The sequence below is a fragment of the Telopea speciosissima genome, chromosome 5, assembly GCF_018873765.1.
Source record: "Telopea speciosissima isolate NSW1024214 ecotype Mountain lineage chromosome 5, Tspe_v1, whole genome shotgun sequence".
Classification (NCBI taxonomy): Eukaryota; Viridiplantae; Streptophyta; class Magnoliopsida; order Proteales; family Proteaceae; genus Telopea; species Telopea speciosissima.
The window spans coordinates 41073673-41091944 of NC_057920.1; the positions used below are offsets into that span (position 1 = coordinate 41073673).

The window sequence follows — 18272 nt, forward strand, 5'->3', positions numbered from 1 at the left end:
CACTTTTGTATACCTATCTTTATATGGATCTTGTATCTTTTTGTTTTGGGTTAGTGTGTGAATCTATCAGTGTAACTCAAACTTCACTTAATATATATAACTTCTTTATCACTAGTCTTCTCTATTATTGCCATTATTTCTATTATTTAAATTGCTTCCGCTACGTTTAAATTCTGTATTATGATAATTGTTATAAACAGGGTACTACACTCACGATCCTTGGGGATTGGTTGGATGTCAGAGACATCCAATCACACTTGGCCCTTATTAACCGGGCCGGGGTGTGACAACTATGCATAACAAAAAGAGAAAAAAAAAAAAAAAAAAAAGTGAAATAATGGAAAAACATAAGGGAATGGAAAATTATTAGAATTTATATTCTGTGGTGGGCAAGATCATCTGGGGTTTGGATCTGATGCCTTGGCACATATGACAACAGGTAGCTTAAACCTAGGCAACGCCTTGACAATTATATTTACTGGCCATTGCCTCTCCCAGCTTAATACCCAGAAAATGTTCCACCAAGCATCAATTTTAATCCTTCACCAATATATTCTCACTTAGTTAAGCCACTTGTAGTGACCAAGAGATTCTTATTTTTGTCTTCTGCCACTTCAATGATTGATATCTCCTATCAATCCTTTCAGTTCAAGAAAACTACGTATTTCAGTTTTGACCCTACCATCCGCTACAGCTGACACAAAATTCTAACCCAATAATCATGCCAGTGCTTCTCTCTGCTCTCTGCTGTCTGGAAAAGGTAATGATTCCAATTAACAACTGCAGTTACTGTGGTTACCAAGGACGCAGACATTTGCCAGCTGATGCATCCCAAATGTAAATCATTAGTTTTTTCCAACCTTACAGACTCATAATGAATCAGATGGAATTTTCAAGGTATATCAATTGAAGTCAATCTAATATTCAGTACATGGCCCAGTTTCTGAAGCAGTAATTAACTCTTCCAATCATGCTGGTTATATAGACAATATCAATGGTCTCAGTTAGTAATAACTCCAGATCCTCAGTACATTGGACATGTGTTCAAGATATAAATCCTCATTTTGGTGTACATTTCATCTAGCATGAAGTCAGAGACTTGGATTACATGTTAGGAATTGAAGGAAACACACCACTTTCTCTCAATAATTGGAACAAGGAAAATTTTGCAAGAAAAGTTTGCTCACCTGTTTTCAATAGTTTCCTTGAAAAAATTTTCAACATCTTCCACACAATTTGCAATAAGAGACCAGCATGGCTCCACTGCATGATCAATACATTAAATCAATATGAAGCACCTATATATACTAGTGATAAACTTTGTTAAGTCAACCCACAGAAAATCCATGAAATCTTCAGACTTAGAGGCTTTTTACCATATCCAAAGTCTCTATCATAAAAGTATGCCAATGTTTGAACTTTGAACACATAAAATTCAAGGTTATCAAATGCATAGTTCGAGAACTCGCGAGATCTCGACGAGTTTCTTGGTTTTTTGAGAAACCGAGACGAGTTGGCATATGAGTTGCAAAAGTGCAACAACTCGACCGAGATCTTGAGATCTCGAGAATCTTGACCCAAACCCTTTTATATGAGTGCCAGATCTCGAGATCTTGGTGGAAAATCTTGGTATACAGACACCTATCTATGCAAACCTTGGTATACAGACACTTATTTAGGTCAGGAACTAAAAAAGACAGACACTTATTTATGCCTAATATCATTTAGTAAATGTTTTTACATTTACTTAAGATATTATTCATAAATAAGCAAATACCCCCTATTTGAATCCAATAAAAATAGTTAAAAAATAAAATTCCAAAAGGAAAAACAGTCAACCCCCAAGTTCAAGAACAAAAACTGGATTTTCAGCGGTAGGTGGAATTTTCAACTTTCTAATGCTAGGGTTTTTCTCAAATCTAAAAATTCCATAAATCTTAATATGGTAAAACATTGCTAAAAACCAAAAGTGCGGTAAAATATTCATTTGTTTTGATGTCCAAGAAAATATTTTCATTCAGAGTGATTTTGATAGCATTCGTGCACACCAAATTAAGTTTGACCGGTACATAATTCCTATTTGGGCTTTGTTTTTGCAAAATCGGATAGTGCCATTGTGTTTAAATGGTCTAAAATAGGCTGAATACCAAGTTTCAGACCCAAACTAGGTCTAAAACCCACCGAATTGAGGCTTCGAGTAGAAAAAAAAAAAATGCACCAACTCAGCAAGATCTCGACTCGACTCAGTTTTCCAAGGGACCGAGTTGGTACCGAGTTCCAAGTTTTAGTACCTTGATCATATGGGCTGTGACAAGAATGTTTGACCGCTGCATCTTGAATCTTGCTGGACTGGAAGGGCCCAAATCCAGAAAGAATTAAGTTATACCAAAGTTATGCACCTCTGTAAATCTTGGCTTGGGAATCTAATTACGTCTCATGCGGAGACAGTACATATCTGTGCATTTACATAAATCAGAAGCAACAAAAAGAAACCCCTAAACAAGCAGAAGTAGGAATGAAGACATCCACCAAGCCCAGAAGCGCAAAGAAGCATTGTGAGATCTCTTTCATAAGACCCTTCGGAAATCCAATGTGCATTCAAGCCAGCACAATTAAGATCAAACTGGCAAGAAATAAGAGGTCCCTGCGACCCTGCCCCGTGAACATTTTTCAAAGAGTGCTTTATCTGAGTGACAGCATTTTGTCTTCTGGTTCTTTAATTATTAAGGGGAATTTAGGGTTTCGTTTTCCCTCCTAATGAGTTATGTTAAAGTCCCAACATCAAATTTCAAATTAGCTAAAGGAAATTAAAGCAATTAAAGAATCCAAACGATGTTAGGATAAAATAAATGAAGACCGTAAATATGCCTTTCCAAGCACTCTTTGTAACATAAAGTTTAACGTTCTAAGCCTGACTCTTGGACCTGTATTGGTTGAAAAAGCTGACCTCAAAGCTTCTCTTCTTTTTTTCCCAAAACTAGTGCCCCAACTTTCAGTTCTCCTTTAGAGATCGAAATACAAGAAAATGAGATGTTTGTTCCCTATTTTTTTAGTATCAAACTTTGTTATGCTATTCTATCTCTGATACTTGACCATTGGTGTAACACCTAGCATGCATGTATTGTTTATTTTATTATTATTTTAGATGTCCTTGAATATTTTAATAATATTTGCATTGTAATGGGCTTGTAATTGTTATTTATCATTATTTTAATGATGTACTTGTATTATTCTATTAATATAAGTGAGCAGTGGCACAGTTGTAATTTTTGAGTATGACAAATGGCATGAGGATTGTAAATTATTTAATGCTCAATATTCTGTTTTAATATCTTTTTATATTATTTTAATGAAATGAAATATTTTATAGTATTGTTATGGCAAGTAAATTATTTTATTAATACCCATGTATACCTATGTTATTAAGGATATATGATGTATGGTATAAGATTTTATTTTTGTAATTTATACACTGTGAATAGAAAAGCCTGAGGTGGCATGCTTAAAGATAACCATGACCAATTAAGGTTAATCCATATTAGTTAGGATTAATTAATGCTAATGGGGTTTATGGGTAACAGCACCATATTGGACCCTATGGTTGCAAGAGAGGCTGCCATAATGTGCATGTTTAAGAAGGAGGTGGCTCTTGAGTACCAGCCATATGGCTGAGGAAGGAGGTGGTGGCCTATGAGGCAGCCACCATGTGCATGGAGAAGGAAGTGGTGACCGTTCAAAACCAGCCACATGTTTAGGTAAGTAGGAGGTGGACCATGTAAGGAGGATGTGGCAATGGGAGACCAGCCATATGGCATGGCAAGGTGGTGGTGGCAATGGAGAGCTAGTCACATGGCTCTAAGGTGGAGGTGGCAAAAACTTGGTCTAGTAAACAAGGAGGTGGCTGGAGATGAGATTTGACTTAAGTAAATTGAGGTAAATTCATCTAATTAAATTATATTAGCTCTAAGATCAATTAGAATATTGATTAGTTCACTAGTAGATGAACTAAGTAAGTCCTAAATTAGATTTGTAATTAGATTAGTTAGAAGTTCCTAAGCTAGGCTAAGGAGAAAGGAATCGGTTAGCACACTGCCAAATTTCAGACTTAGAAGAAAAAGAAGAAGAAAGGAAGAGGAAGAGAAGCTGAAGTTCAGAGGTGTTTGCTGTTTTTTTTTTTTTTTTATAGAAGAAAAGAAGGGAGGAGGAGAACAAGAGGTGCAGGGAATTGAAGCGAACTAGTGCATGTGTATGTATTATGTAATCTCTTGAGATGGGGAAATTAGGTTGTTGAACCATGGGAATTCAAGAAAGAAATTGAAGAACAGCAGTGTTTTGCTTGAAAAACTTGGTATATTAAACTAATAGTTAAAGAAAATAGAGGCTGAGCTTGGGAAATTAGTATGATTAATGAACTGTTGAACCAACAAATCTTCAAGAGGTTCTTGTGATTGGATAAGAATACAGCTGGGTTCAGCAAGGGAGTTGAGAAGGTGAATTGAAAGAAGAAGTAACTGGAGATCTGAAGTAAATTTGAGATTCTATTTCTGAGGGTTTACCTTAACCATTGAAGACTGGAGTTGAGCAACAGAGGACCTGGAGTTCTAATTTGAAAGGCAGCAAAGGAAATAGAAAAGAAGAAGAAGAAGAAGGGAAGCTGGATTAATGGAGCTGTTGTGACTTTATGAATCAATTAAGAATCTGGGCATTTGAGGTGCTGGTTCATTAATAGTTGAACAGAGTTTGAACTAGAAGAGATATGCATTTGAGTTCAAGAAATTGAAAGAAGAAGAGGTAGAGCTGGTGCTCTGTTCAAGCTGAATAGAGGATTCAAGCCATGGTAGAAGATAAACTGTGTACTGGAACAATGAGAAACTCATGATTTTGAGTTGTTGAGTCAAACATTTAAAGAAGAATTGTGAGTTGAACAAGAGTACTGTAGAGGTTATCAAGAGTTTGAACCAATTTACAAAGGATTATCATAATTGAAGAATGATTTGGTCCTAAAAATGGCTGGAATATCAAATTGAAAGAGAGTCAAAAGGATTTAGAGGAAAATTAAGAGAAGGAATTAAGTTGAGAGACTGCTGAACAGAGAAGGGCATAGAATGGTACTATCTTGATGAATTGGGAAAGGAATTATGTGAAAGTTAAAGAAATCAGGGCCTTGAATGGTAGGAGATTGAAGAATTAAAAAGACTGTAAATTGTATTCTTGAAGTTGTGTCACAAAGGTTGGGTAATTGTTTGAAGGGTATAGCAAATTGAAGAAGGGAGTGAGTCTTAGTGCTGCTAGAGCAGTCAATTAAAAAGAAATTAAGAAGAAACAAAGGAGTTGAATCAAGGTGAGGGTTCATGTCTATATTATGTGGGTTAAAAGTGTACTTCTGAAGTATGAACGAAAATGATTGATGCTCTTGTACTTATTGATTTGAATGACTGATTATATGAATGTTTGTGATGCTTGATATGTAATGCTGAAATGCTAAAAGAGGGCATACCCAGTACACGAGGCTCCCGACATTGTGGGGTCAGGGGAGGGTCATAATGTACCCAGCCTTACCCCTGCTTTCGCAGAGAGTCTGTTTTCAGACTCGAACCCATGACCTCTAGGTCACAATAGAGCAACCTAATCGTTGCACCAAAGCTGTTTCCTGACTGAAATGCTAAGTATGTTAAAATGTGGATTATATGATACGAAATGTTTCATGAATTTCATGGAAAATGATGTTTATGTAATTTACTAATTTAAATGACAGAGTATGATGGTACATAGAAGCTTGGTGATGCATGCTATTTAATGATATATAAAATATCGCAATGCTCAAGTAATGAAATGTGAAATGAAATTATAGTAGTTGACATGAATTGTTCCATGAACTTAAAGGGAATCACATTATATATTATGATAAATGAAAGTAAGAAAGAGATGTTGAATGGAAGAGAATGAAAGCAAATGAAGGAAGGACAAAGAAAATTGTGTTATGATGATTGGTAATGTTATACAACCCTGTGGCTACCACCTCTTTCCAGTAGGGGGTTATGCACTGGATGAGGGTCTTGAAAGAGAAAGAGAATAGACGAGGGGTCCTCCCCCAGGGCTACGGTGCCTGGAACATGAGAGTAGAGCGCATCTATTATGATATTTGATTAGATGAGGGGTCCTTTCCAAGGGCTACGGTACTTGGACACATGGGAGTAGAGTGCGTTTAATATGATGTTTATATGGTCCTCACCCAGGGGTACGATGCCCGGACACATGGGAGTAGAGCACATCTATAATGTTGGGCTACAGTGTCTGGGAATGTTTGTAGTTGATTACCACCCTTTATTGTTTGTGCACTATGGTAGTTCACTAAGTAGCCAAGACCTGACCTAATTAAATAAGAAGTGAAGTTTTATGAGGTGCTATTTATGTCTCTGTTCCATTAATGTTCTTTAAAATGCTTATGTGTATAAGATCATGTGTACCTCGGTAGGCGGAAGCTCACCCTATATATGTTGATGTTTTTCAGATGAAGAGTTAGGTGTGGAGGCTTATAGAGCTCCGAAGTTTTTGAACTGTGAGCAGTGTTAGCACAGTTGTCATGGCGTCGCCTAGGAGTCCAGGCGGTTTTGTAGGGGCCTAGACGACTGTCGCCTTATTGCAAAGTACTTTGCATTAGTTTTATTGGTATCGAACCTGGTTTTGGCACTTACTTATGTGATGGTTTTATTGGTATCGAACTCGGTTCTGGCACTTATTTATGTGAAATATCATTTAAGTAAATGTTTTTATATTTGGTATTTCATTTACTTAAGTTATTATACATAAATAAGAAAATACCCCCCTATTTGAATACAATACAGATATTTAAAAAGTCAAATTCCAAAAGGAAAAAAGTTAACCCTCTAGTTCAAGAACAAAAACTGAATTTTCGACGGTAGGTGAACTTTTCGACTTTCTAATGCTGGGGTTTTCTCAAATCTAAAAATTCTATAAAACTTAATATAATAAAACATTGTTAAAAACCAAAAGTGCAGTAAAATATTCATTTGTTTTGATACCTAAAAAAAAATTCATTCAGAGTGATTTTGACGGCATTCACGCCTACCAAATAAGGCTTGTCTGGAACATAACTTCTTCAATATAAATCAGATTTAAGAGATTTTGGATTTGTTGGAAAGCTGATTTTGTGCTTTACCTGATACTAAAAGTCTCACGTAAAAATAAAATCATTTGACTAGTCAAACTTCTTAGAGAACAAGAACATTTTTCTAAATCGAGAGCAATTTAATTACCTATAGATAAGATAATATTTTCTAAGAAAAATATAAACCAAATGTATGTTTGATTGTTTCGAATTTCCAATAGCTTGTTTCTTCAATTCTATTGTCTTTTAGTTCTATGTTGATTTTTTTTGACTTGATGTGCCTTAATATTGATTTTTGATGACTTGATGTGACTTAATGTTGATTTTTATGACTTGAGGAGGCATAATGTTAATTTTTGATGATATAAGATATATATTGTAGCATACTAAATAATGTTAGAAAGGGGGGAAATAAATATAACACTTGAGGTGCCTTGTCGCCTGAGTGCTTAGACACCCCTCCACTGCCTTGGGTCGCCTTGCCGCCTTGACAACAATGAGTGTTAGTAGTTCAGAGTTTGAGGGATATTTTGAGAACAATGTTATTTCAGAATATATAATGTTGATGAATGAATACATTGTTTATGAGATGTATTTAATTGTATGCACGTCATGAACAGGATTCTTGTTGTACAACTTTGTAAATAACTGCCATCAATGTATACATTTGACTTGAACTATTATCCAATATCTAATCCTTCCGCTGAGTTGTAAGCAAGACTGGAATTTATTTACAACTACTAATGTAAGATTGTAATCTTCTGGGTCAGCGCTCGTGTGAGTGGTGCCTAAGACCCTATCCAAGTTTAGGACGTTGTGAGTGGGCACGTGGATGTTGTTTACCGCATCCTCAGGTACTTGAGGTCCTCTCCAGGAAAAGGTCTCCTATATGCCAAGTACAACCATTTGAGAATTGAAGGCTACACTGATGCTGATTGGGTTGGTTTAGTTTCGACAAGTGCGATCTACATCTAGCTATTGTACTTTTGTGGTAGTAATATGGTCACATGGACGAGTAAAAAGCAACCAGTTGTGGCTCGGTAGAGTGCAAAGGCAGAATTTAGAGCTATGGCTCATGGAGTATGTGAACTCCTATGATTGAGACAGCTGGTCCAAGAGTTGGGATATGATACTGAGGCACCTATGAGATTCTATTGTGATAACAAGGCTGCCATTAGCATAGCACACAACCCTGTGCAACATGACAGAACAAAGCACATTGAAGTGGACCGACATTTCATCAAGGAGAAGATTGACTCCGACTACATTTGTACACCTTTTGTTAAGACAGGCGATCAATTAGCTGACATCTTTACCAAGGGGCTCATCCCTCATGAGTTTCCCTCATCAGTTTAGTACCCTATTATGCAAGATGGGAATGTATGACATTTATTCTCCAGCTTGAGGGGGAGTGTTAGAATTCTGTAATAAGGGTAGTTTGGGTACTAGTCTAGTTTCTTACTTTCTTATATTGTATTTTCTATTTTTATCTTTTACCTCCCTAGGGAGGTGTATGTAATTTCTTGAATAATCTGTACAACATATTTGTCTTCAAGCATACAATGATATGGCCTCAGACTAGTCCTTATGTCCTAAAAAAATAAAAATCAATGCATGCTACCCATTGGTAAGAACCAGTGAACCATACAAAAAGACCAAAAAGCTTAAAAAACCCTTGGAAAATCGCATAAGCATAGTTAACTTCATACTACGTATTTGGTGTTAAATGATTCCTTTGAAGAATTGAAGAACACATAGGGACAGTCTAGAAAATGAAAATAGTAAAAATAAGTCTGTTCCCATTCTCTTTACCTACCTACAGGAAGATGAGCATCAAGACCACCGTTAGGAACTAATATTTCCAAACGACCCTTCAAAGGCTTTAAAACTTTTCTGAGAAGGTCATGTCGTTCCTTCAAACTCTGATGGATCACACTAGTGTCTCCAACATAAAGAATATCAAATGCAACATCTACGATAATCTTATGTTAAGGCTAGCATAGTCTCTCATATCCAGTTTCCTTCATGTTTTAATTTCCAGAAAATAAAGTATCATGGACTCAAGCATCCATGCTAAAACAAGTCACTTCGAAACCTCAAGGAAAAACAGGGACGACCAGAGGATACAGCATAACTGCGTCACAAGGAAACCAGATTAGTTTATATAGAAATATAAAACCACTTTCTATACTAAGAACATAAAAGCGTTAAAGTAAACTCCCAGGAAAAAAAGGACATAGAAGCACTGGCATCGCACTGAAGGATACCTGTCGATCTCTGTCTAGTCCATCCCTTGCTCCCTTTGCTGTATGAATCAAAAAAGGATAAATCTCCAAAATCACATACTACTACAAATAGAGAGATCTTCACAGGCACCCATTAGGGGGGGTGGGGGAGCAAATGAATGAATCAAACAGTTTAAAACCTATTTCTTGATTTGAGCCGAACTCTGCAAAACGATTGGTAGATGTGTCCCAAACCAACATTTCGCCATCAAGTATACACCTGAAATAGAATTATGATAAGAACGATGAAGAGTAGAGGCCTATAATGTTTTAAAATTTACCATAGAAATTCTATCTCACAACAATGTTGAGGAATAGTTCATGAGATGATAAATTATGGTAATTGGTAACAATGGTAAGTGGTAACTACAACCACAATTTAACCATGATAAAATATGCAGGTTTATGGGTAGTTGAGTCATTTTACATCACTATATATGAATATCTTTGTCTTGTATCAAAAGGAGGGTTCATATATAATAGAGCAATCCAATGGCTGGGAGATGCGAGGAAGTTTGGGTACATAGTGGAATTTGATACGTTAGTTATTTTTATCATACATGCACATCTGTAGGGGAGTAGTTTTTGGAGAGGTTTATTTTGCAGAAATTCAACTCTTTCCATGATATTATTTTATATGGATTCAAAATCTTCCTTTTTCCTTATAAGCTTAATTTAACTCTTTCTCTACCTTCCTTCCTTTTGCTTGTATTAATAAGATTCCCCTTTACTCATATCTACCTACTCATTTACATTGACAACTTATTTTTCATGCCTACTACAAATAAAAGGTGTGATGTAATAAACAATGTCATATGCTGAGTGAGTAAGAAGGAAAGTGGAGAATCATCTAGAGCCTCCCACAAACAGTCTAATGACTCTTATCATTATGATATTCACCATCACTAACTGTATGATGGGAAACATTTGAAGCAATAAATGGTGTATACAAGGAGGCATCATATGGTTAATCCTATGGCTCCCTTTCTTATTTGGATCACTAGGAATATTTGGGGTCCACATGGAAACCGGGGGTGATTTTGGGGCACATCATTTGTCCAACTCTAATTCTACAAGGCTGAGGTGCCATATGGCTAAGACATTTAGCCCTTCAAGTTGCTACTTTGTAATTTTACTGGTTTCAGATGTTGGATCTGGCTATTTTCATGCTTATTGGACTAGCACTAGTCAGGTTAATCCTATTTTGGTTTAAATAATGTCTGAGTTAATTCCTTTATCCTTGGAGTCTAAGTTTCTGGCATCTCAGTGTGATTGCTTCTAAACACTAGGTGTGTGTGTGTTGAACACAACGGCCCACTGAGAGAGGGATAAATTAGTGGTCTTCAAAACAAACCCAACTCCTTCGTTCCGTCCAATAACTTATTGGTGTCACAAGCATAGTTCAAAATCTCGCCTCTCGAAAAATTTGAGAAACTCAAGCTGGTCAAGACGAGATATTATACGAATTAAAAAACTGCACAGTTTAAAAAATCTCAGTCGATTTTTCGGTAGTTTCGAATATCTCGCCGAAATATCGAGAAACTGCTACAAAGCACTTTATAAAAGTGCACTAACTTGATTTTTATTTTGAGATTCTGAACTCTCTCGAGTGCTGTTTTGGTCTAGAGAAGGGGAAAAACTTGGTTTCTTCACTTTTTGGCTACATCATCACTCCTTGCTACTGGGATACACAACGAAGAGATCGATTGCTGCCTATACCCTAGGATAAGTTATAGGCAGTATGTAGATGAGACCATTTATAGTGCAGCTGCAGAGGACTATTTGTTCTCGAACACTATGACGTGGCATTCATATGTCATGCAGATAGAGGACAATGCACGTCATCTCCATCGGAACATAAGTGGGCTTGATCCAGCACGTCATAGTTCATATCAGTAGGCAGTCACTTGTTGGGACTTGGGACTAGGGACTTGGGACTTGGGAGACTTATGTATTATTGTTCACTGTACTTGCTAGTTGGTATTATTGACTTATTGTTCACTGCAGTAAGTAATGTAGTTTGTAGTAGAAACTTTAGGTCCTTAACTATTTCTTTACAAGAGTATGTGTCTTCATCCATTATTGCATAATTCACTTGTTTTACTTTCAAACGATGTGTAGAATAAGCAATATTACATTAAGGGTTCGGCCTTTACTGCCAACCAAGGATGCAAATCCAAAACACCAAATCGTGATTTTTTCTTCCAATTTGAACCTTTAAATATGTTTATTAAGCCTAAAACAAGCTTCCCTTAAAGTTTTGGAGCCAACTATGGCACCGAAACATAGTGTCGAAACAAAAAAAAAATGCACTGCCTCGCCGAGATCTCGAGATTTTGAAAAACTCGACCTGGTCCAAACGGCTGTTCGAGACGAGTTTTCGAACCATGGTCACAAGTGCTCATGCACACGGCCAACACATTCATCAACTTATAAGCACATACCTGGCAACCACATGTGCTCACTACCATGTGGAGGCCGCCAAATATTCACATACATTCATCTCCACAACTACACATACATCCACAAACAAACAGATAGGCAATATGATGCAAGATAAACCATAAGAAGGAAACACAAAAGATGAGGGGTACGTTAACCAATGTGACTACATCCACATTACAAATGACCGCTTGGGCTACAACCCAAATCCGGCCTCGGTGTAAGCATAGTACACTTTTAGTGTGTGGAAATCCTTGAATGTGGCTTATGAACAATGTGTCCATAGCCTCTTTATTTATAACTAGATGAGGAACATTCCAGAATAAATGCAAATGACAATAATACCCCTAGGACAGAGTTACCCTTGTACCCATTACATTACAACACTCCCCCTCAAGTTGGTGCATATATATCAACCATGCCCAGCTTGCTAACTACAGAAGAAAAAGAACTTAGAACAAAGACTTTTAGTAAGAACATCGCTAGTTAATCACCGGATGAACAAATGGGACACACCTGACTCCTTGCTCCAGCTTCTCTTTAATGAAGGAGGTTGAGGAGAGCTGAGCCGGAAGTTCAGGTGGAGATGGTTCGATGGTGGTAGTCTTTGTGCCAAGTTCCCTGTGCAAACGTCTCATCATAATAGGGATATTTTCTTCTAGTCTCCCGTAGACAATAGGCTGCTCAACAACTCCTTGTATCAGGGCTGGCCTGTTCTTGTCCGGTGATCCCACCTTGAATCTCTATTTCGTCGTTGGTTCTTCCATAGTAGAAATCTCAACTTCAACGCTCAATAAGAGGGACACCTCTTCGCTCCGAGGCTCCCCACGAAGAGATGTAGTAGGTGCAAAATAAGCCTCGAGACTCACGGAACACAACATCCATAGAGATCAACAATCGCCATGTGGGAGGATGGTAACATTTGTAGCCCTTTTCGGTGGCGAGTATCCCAAGAACACACACCGAAGACCTCGAGGATCAAGCTTCCCAATATGGTGGTGATTACGGGCAAACACAACACACCCAAACACCTTTGGAGGGACAACAAAGGAGGAACTCCCCAACAGAACCTCACAGAGGGCAAGTGAGCATCCAAGATATGAGAAGGCAGCAAGCACAGCATCCCCCAAAATCGTGGGGACATGCATGGTGAACATAATGGGAGCAAGCAACCTCCAGTTGTCTATTTTTAGTCCTTGACCACTTACGGCAAAGAGGGGACACCTATTTAGTAGGTGAAGCCTCACTACGGACCAACACCATAGATCCAATCGATGTGGGAGGAGGTAACGGCCCTTTTCACGGCGTGAGTATCCCAAGAGACTTGAGGATCAAGCTTGGATACTGGTGACAGCCCACACCCAACCCTTCGAGGGACACAAAAAAAACCCCCCCCCCACCCCCCCAAGAAAACCACCCTACTAACCACAAAAAAAAAAAAACAAAAAATACCCCCCCCACCCCCAACAAAAACAACAACAAAAATAAAAAAAAAAAACCCCCAACCCCCCCCAATTTTCCCCCCCCCCCCCCCCCCCCCCCCCCCCCCCCCCCCCCCCCCCCCCCCCCCCCCCCCCCCCCCGTGTGAGTCAAAGTAAGTGTGAAACCGGCTGTCCATGTACTCCTTCCCATTGTTAGTGCAGACAATCTTCACACGGGCATCGAATTGAGTCTGAACCATCTTATGGAATAACTGGAAACAACTAAAGACATCACTCTTCTAATTCATCAAGTAGACCCAGGTAGTCCGGCTAAAGCAATCAATAAAAGTAACGAACCAATGAAACCCAGAAGTGGACACACACCGGGTAGGGCCCCACACATCCGAATGAATCAAAGTAAAAGGAACTAAACTTCTATTATCAAAAACAGGATAAACAGCTCTAGTTTGTTTAGCAAAAATGCAAACATCACAACTAACATTATTCGGATCACATCTCTTAATCAAAGACGGAAATAAAGTAGATAAAACTCCAAGGGAAGGATGGCCAAAACGCCTGTGCCATGTAAGAAGCTCAGTAAGAGCAGCATCTGAGGTGCCAATAGGAGAACCAGGAGATGCCAAAGCAGAATTTACAGATGAACAGCCGTTGAGCACATAGAGACCACCAACCACCTTACCACTACCAATCCAAGTCCTGAATCAAGTAGTGAGAAGGAAAAAAGGTGACTCTTTAGTAAGACTACTAATAGACAAGAGATTAGTACAAAATTTGGGAACATGCAAGATAGAGGAAATACGCATAGACGGCTAACACTGTACGGTTCCCTTCCCAGAGAAAGGGGAGAGAGAACCATCAACAACACGAACTTTGGAATTACCAAATAAAGGAGAATAATTCAAAAAATGAGAAGGAGAACCTGTCATGTGATCAGTTGTGCCAAAGTCAATTACCCATGAGGTGGAATCAACAGAGGACCAACTACCACAAAAAGAAATACCTGAACCAGAATTTTCGAACAAGGAAATGGTAGAGGCATCCGTAGAAGAGGCAGTAGTGTCCAGCCTGGACATCAAAGTACGGAGGTGCTGCATCTCATCACTGGAAAGAGGGCCGGTCGAGTCAGAAAAATGATCATTAGAGACAGCCTGGTTAGCCCGGGAAGGACGACCCGAACAACATCCCCGGGTATCTGCAGGACGGCGGTGAAGCTTCCAACAACAGTCCTTTGTGTCGTTCCCGACCACAATAATCACATTTGACAGGAGGTCGATCAGTGCCTGTAGGATCAGCCCCAGTACTATGGGCAGAATTTCCACGAGTACTAGGCTGAGAACTAGAGAGAAGAGAAGATTGTTCCTGTGTAGCAAGCTGAATCATAGCAGCCCGGCGATCATCCTCAGTAGCAACAAGAGAATACGCCGGTTCAAGGGAGAGAAGAGGATCACGATGGAGGATGGCAGCCCGGATCTGGTCAAACTCAATAGTGAGTCCAGCAAGAAAATCAAACACACGTAAGTCCTCTTCCCATTTCTGAAACCCAGTAGCATCTGTCTCACAAGTAGCAGTATCCTTGGTTGTCTTCCAAATTTTCGCAGCCGTGTCAAGAAGAAGGTAACGCCTAGGTCATGACAAGAAAATTGGAAGTCACCCACTTGTCAAGCGCAGAACCAGCATCAAAGGGTTTGGCAACCGCGCCCGTGATATAGCCAAAAAGACCACGGGAACCGATTGCAAAGAGGCAGGAGCGAGACCACAACAAATAATTGCTTCCATTCAGTTTAATGGAGCTAGTTTGGAACGGAAGGAAATCACTTTGATTTGTGCCTTTGTGGCCAGAGGTGGCTGTGGAAATGTCAGAATCTCCTGGCATGGTGGCTGATTATAGAGAAAAAACCACAAGGAAGATCGAGAAAAAAAAATTCTGCCGAATGGTCTTAAGTCATCAAGAGCCCAAAAAGCCCCTTGGAGGGAGTCAACTCACCACCAGGGGTGGGGAAGGGAGTCGGGAAACAAGAAAAAAGGAGAAACCCTTCCGCAAAAAATAAAGGGGAAGGCGGAAAAATTGGAGAAGGGGGGTGGCGGTAAAAGGGGCTAGCGAAAGTGGTGGTGGTGACCGAAGGTGTGGGGAGGCGAGAAAGGGGCTGACAGAAGAGGTGGGAGGAGGCGGAAGGTGGATGGGAGGCAGAAGAGAGGCTACCGGTGGAAGGTGGTGGCGGAAGTGTGTGGTGGGCTAGGGTTCGATCGCAAGAGAGAAGGAGAAAAAAATTTGAGAAAAAATTATCTCCAGAATTTTCGGATTGATTTCTGCTCTGATACCATGTGGAAATCCTTGAATGTGGCTTATGAACAATGTGTCCACAGCCTCTTTATTTATAACTAGATGAGGAACATTCCAGAATGGATACCAATGACAATAATACCCCTAGGACAGAATTACCCTTGTACCCATTACATTACAACATAGTGTCACCCACCCCTATGATTTTGTAGCACCCACTACAAAGGAGCACACACTTCCCTATCAAGCACCCACTAGATAGATTTGGTTAATACAAATAAATGACTAACAATAATGGCTTTAAAGCTCAACTATTGACTGGGATATTTTTACAATCTTCCTACAGTCATTACAAAATAAAAGAAGTAAAGTGTAAGGTAGAGATTTTACAAACAATGAATCTTACACCACCTTCCTGTTTCCCTCTTTTGCTTCTCCTCAATCAAGGCACTGGTTCAACCGGAGCAAACAAGCACGTAGAGCCTTTCTTGAGTCTTCTACACTAGCCCTAGGTCTTGTAGGAAGTTTCTCTCCACAACTTCTCTCAACCCTTGAATGTCTTCTGTTCTCTTTGATGCCTGGAAGTATTAATGGAAGACTTGAAGAATGTGGGGCTAAGGTTTCTTCTTTCTTGGACGTCTCTCATCTCCTTCCTCAAATGGAGATTCTCTTCATTGAAAATTCATTGGCCCCAACACCTTCATTATATACTTCTCAATGACTTAAAGGAAAAAGAGACAATTACAGTAACTGCCAACTTTGGATGTGTTCTGGTCGACGGTTGTAGGCTATACGTAGACATCGACGGAGCATCGTCATGGCCTAAGTCGACGTTGACAATGTTTTAAGTATCTTAACGTATCCTCCAATACGTATTGTATCTTTAGGGTACCGATACGATACGACACCGATACTATACCTAAAAAAAGTATCGACTTTCTCAGGTCGATGCGTGACCCAATATGGTTGATACTTTTTTTTGGGTGAATAAAGAATTCATTACCAAGAGAAAAAAAGAACAACAGAGACCCCAAATTTGGGGGGAGAAGGAACAAAAAAATACAAGCTAAAACAGCCTCAAACAAGGGAGGAGGTCAGCTGGATAGTGGATGGGGGGAGATCCCAGGAAACAACAATATGCTTGTTCCTTGGGGAGTCAATACAAGGAGAAGTTACAGCTGAAAGCTTAGATTTAATGTCAAAAGAGATGGAGTCCCAAATCTGGCTAAGAGATCTAGATTTGGAAGTCCATTTCCTTATATTACACTCCATCCAAATCTGGTTGATAGAAGCGCCAAAATCCATTTTACCAACTGTATCACAAATCGAGGAGCCAGCAAATTTCATATCTATCCATAACCATTTCCTGGAGAAGTTGAGAACTCTCCGCCTTCGGGGGCAGCATTTTGCAAGAATTCTCTTCCAGATGGCCAAGGAAGAAGAGGTGATCTGTATCTTCGACAGCATTCCAACAAAGGCAGCAAAAAGGGGATACTGGAATCTGCCAAAGCCGGAGGAAAGACTGCACTGGGAAGCAGTTTGTGAAGACGCGCCACACAATGAAGCTGTGTCGAGGAATGTGGCCTTCGACATGGACTGAGCATCGGTATGGCTTCAGTCAATGTTGACACCAATCAATGATAGTCGGACCAAATACAGTGAAGATTGACCAGAGCTGAGTGCCACACACCCCACAACTCCACAGTCCACTCCTCTGCAACTATGCCTTCTCCCCTTTCCATATTGGCAACACATGGATGAGTGTGTTGCCCAACAAAGTGAGTTGACAAAAATTACAACCACATGCATCACCCTTTGCTCAACAGTGTGATCACCTAGGAGGAGGAGGTCAGTACTGCAACTCCTTGTAATACCCTCTTTAGTTGACTTCTCTAGTAAAGAAGAAATTGTTTTCAATGGAGTTCCATACTTGAGGGTGAGTGTTACACAGCTGTCATGGCGCAAAGGCCAGCCAAGATGCTGGCCACAAGCCATGAAGCCTAGGCACCTAGGCAAGGCCTTGTTAGTCAAAACATGCATAAAACAGGATTTAGATCAGGACCTTTCAGGTTTGTTAGTACTTACTATTTGCTAACTTGATCAAATTATCTAAACATTTAGTATACAAATATAAAATATACACTAAAGAGAGGTGAAGACATTCACCAATTGGAAATGTTAAGGGGACACCAGGGTTGATGCAATTGCTTGACTCACTAAGGTCAATTTAGGGTTGCTTTGTAATGTCCTTTTATTATTTTATTCATGTTGACAGAATCGTAGGATAGAGTTGTGGAGTTTGATTCAAACTCTATTTCAGTCATTGGGTTTGAATCGTAGTTCGAGAACTCATGAGATCTCGCATTTTTGGGAGGTCGAGTCGAGTTGGTATACGAGTTCTCAAATTACATTTTCTTGGTTGAGATCTCGGGTCGACCCAGATCTCGACCCATCTACTTCTTTAAAAGTCATCTAATTCGATAGAAATTGATATTTCTCGATCGAGTTCTGTCCAAAAGCTATTTTCTTCCCCATTTGAAGGCTGTGACTCATTTTACCTCTGGATTTCAAGTTGTAACCTGCGTGAGCATCAGTTGTGGCATTCATCTCACCCTCATCATGACTATGATTATGGCTAGGAGAGCACCAGTTCCGAATATAGTGGCTATGGTCAATTTGGGCAGCCAACACTT

The 18272-nt window shown here is 39.4% G+C and overlaps 1 protein-coding gene and 1 long non-coding RNA gene across 3 annotated transcripts in view; one reads left to right on the forward strand and one right to left on the reverse strand.

Moving 5' to 3' along the window:
• Positions 1–18272, reverse strand: part of LOC122662052 (DNA ligase 4) — a 144633-nt gene that overhangs the window by 64301 nt on the left and 62060 nt on the right. For both annotated transcript variants that reach the window (XM_043857609.1, XM_043857608.1), the window contains exons 8-12: positions 9555–9634; positions 9397–9434; positions 9257–9263; positions 8946–9101; positions 1188–1263 (exon numbers count right to left, since the gene is read on the reverse strand). In XM_043857609.1, coding sequence (XP_043713544.1) covers positions 1188–1263; positions 8946–9101; positions 9257–9263; positions 9397–9434; positions 9555–9634 — 357 coding nt within the window. The remainder of the gene's footprint in view (positions 1–1187; positions 1264–8945; positions 9102–9256; positions 9264–9396; positions 9435–9554; positions 9635–18272) is intronic.
• On the forward strand, positions 784–17914 carry LOC122662054. Its single transcript, XR_006332964.1, has 3 exons — positions 784–794; positions 7380–7385; positions 17801–17914. It is a non-coding gene; the product is annotated as an uncharacterized LOC122662054 (long non-coding RNA).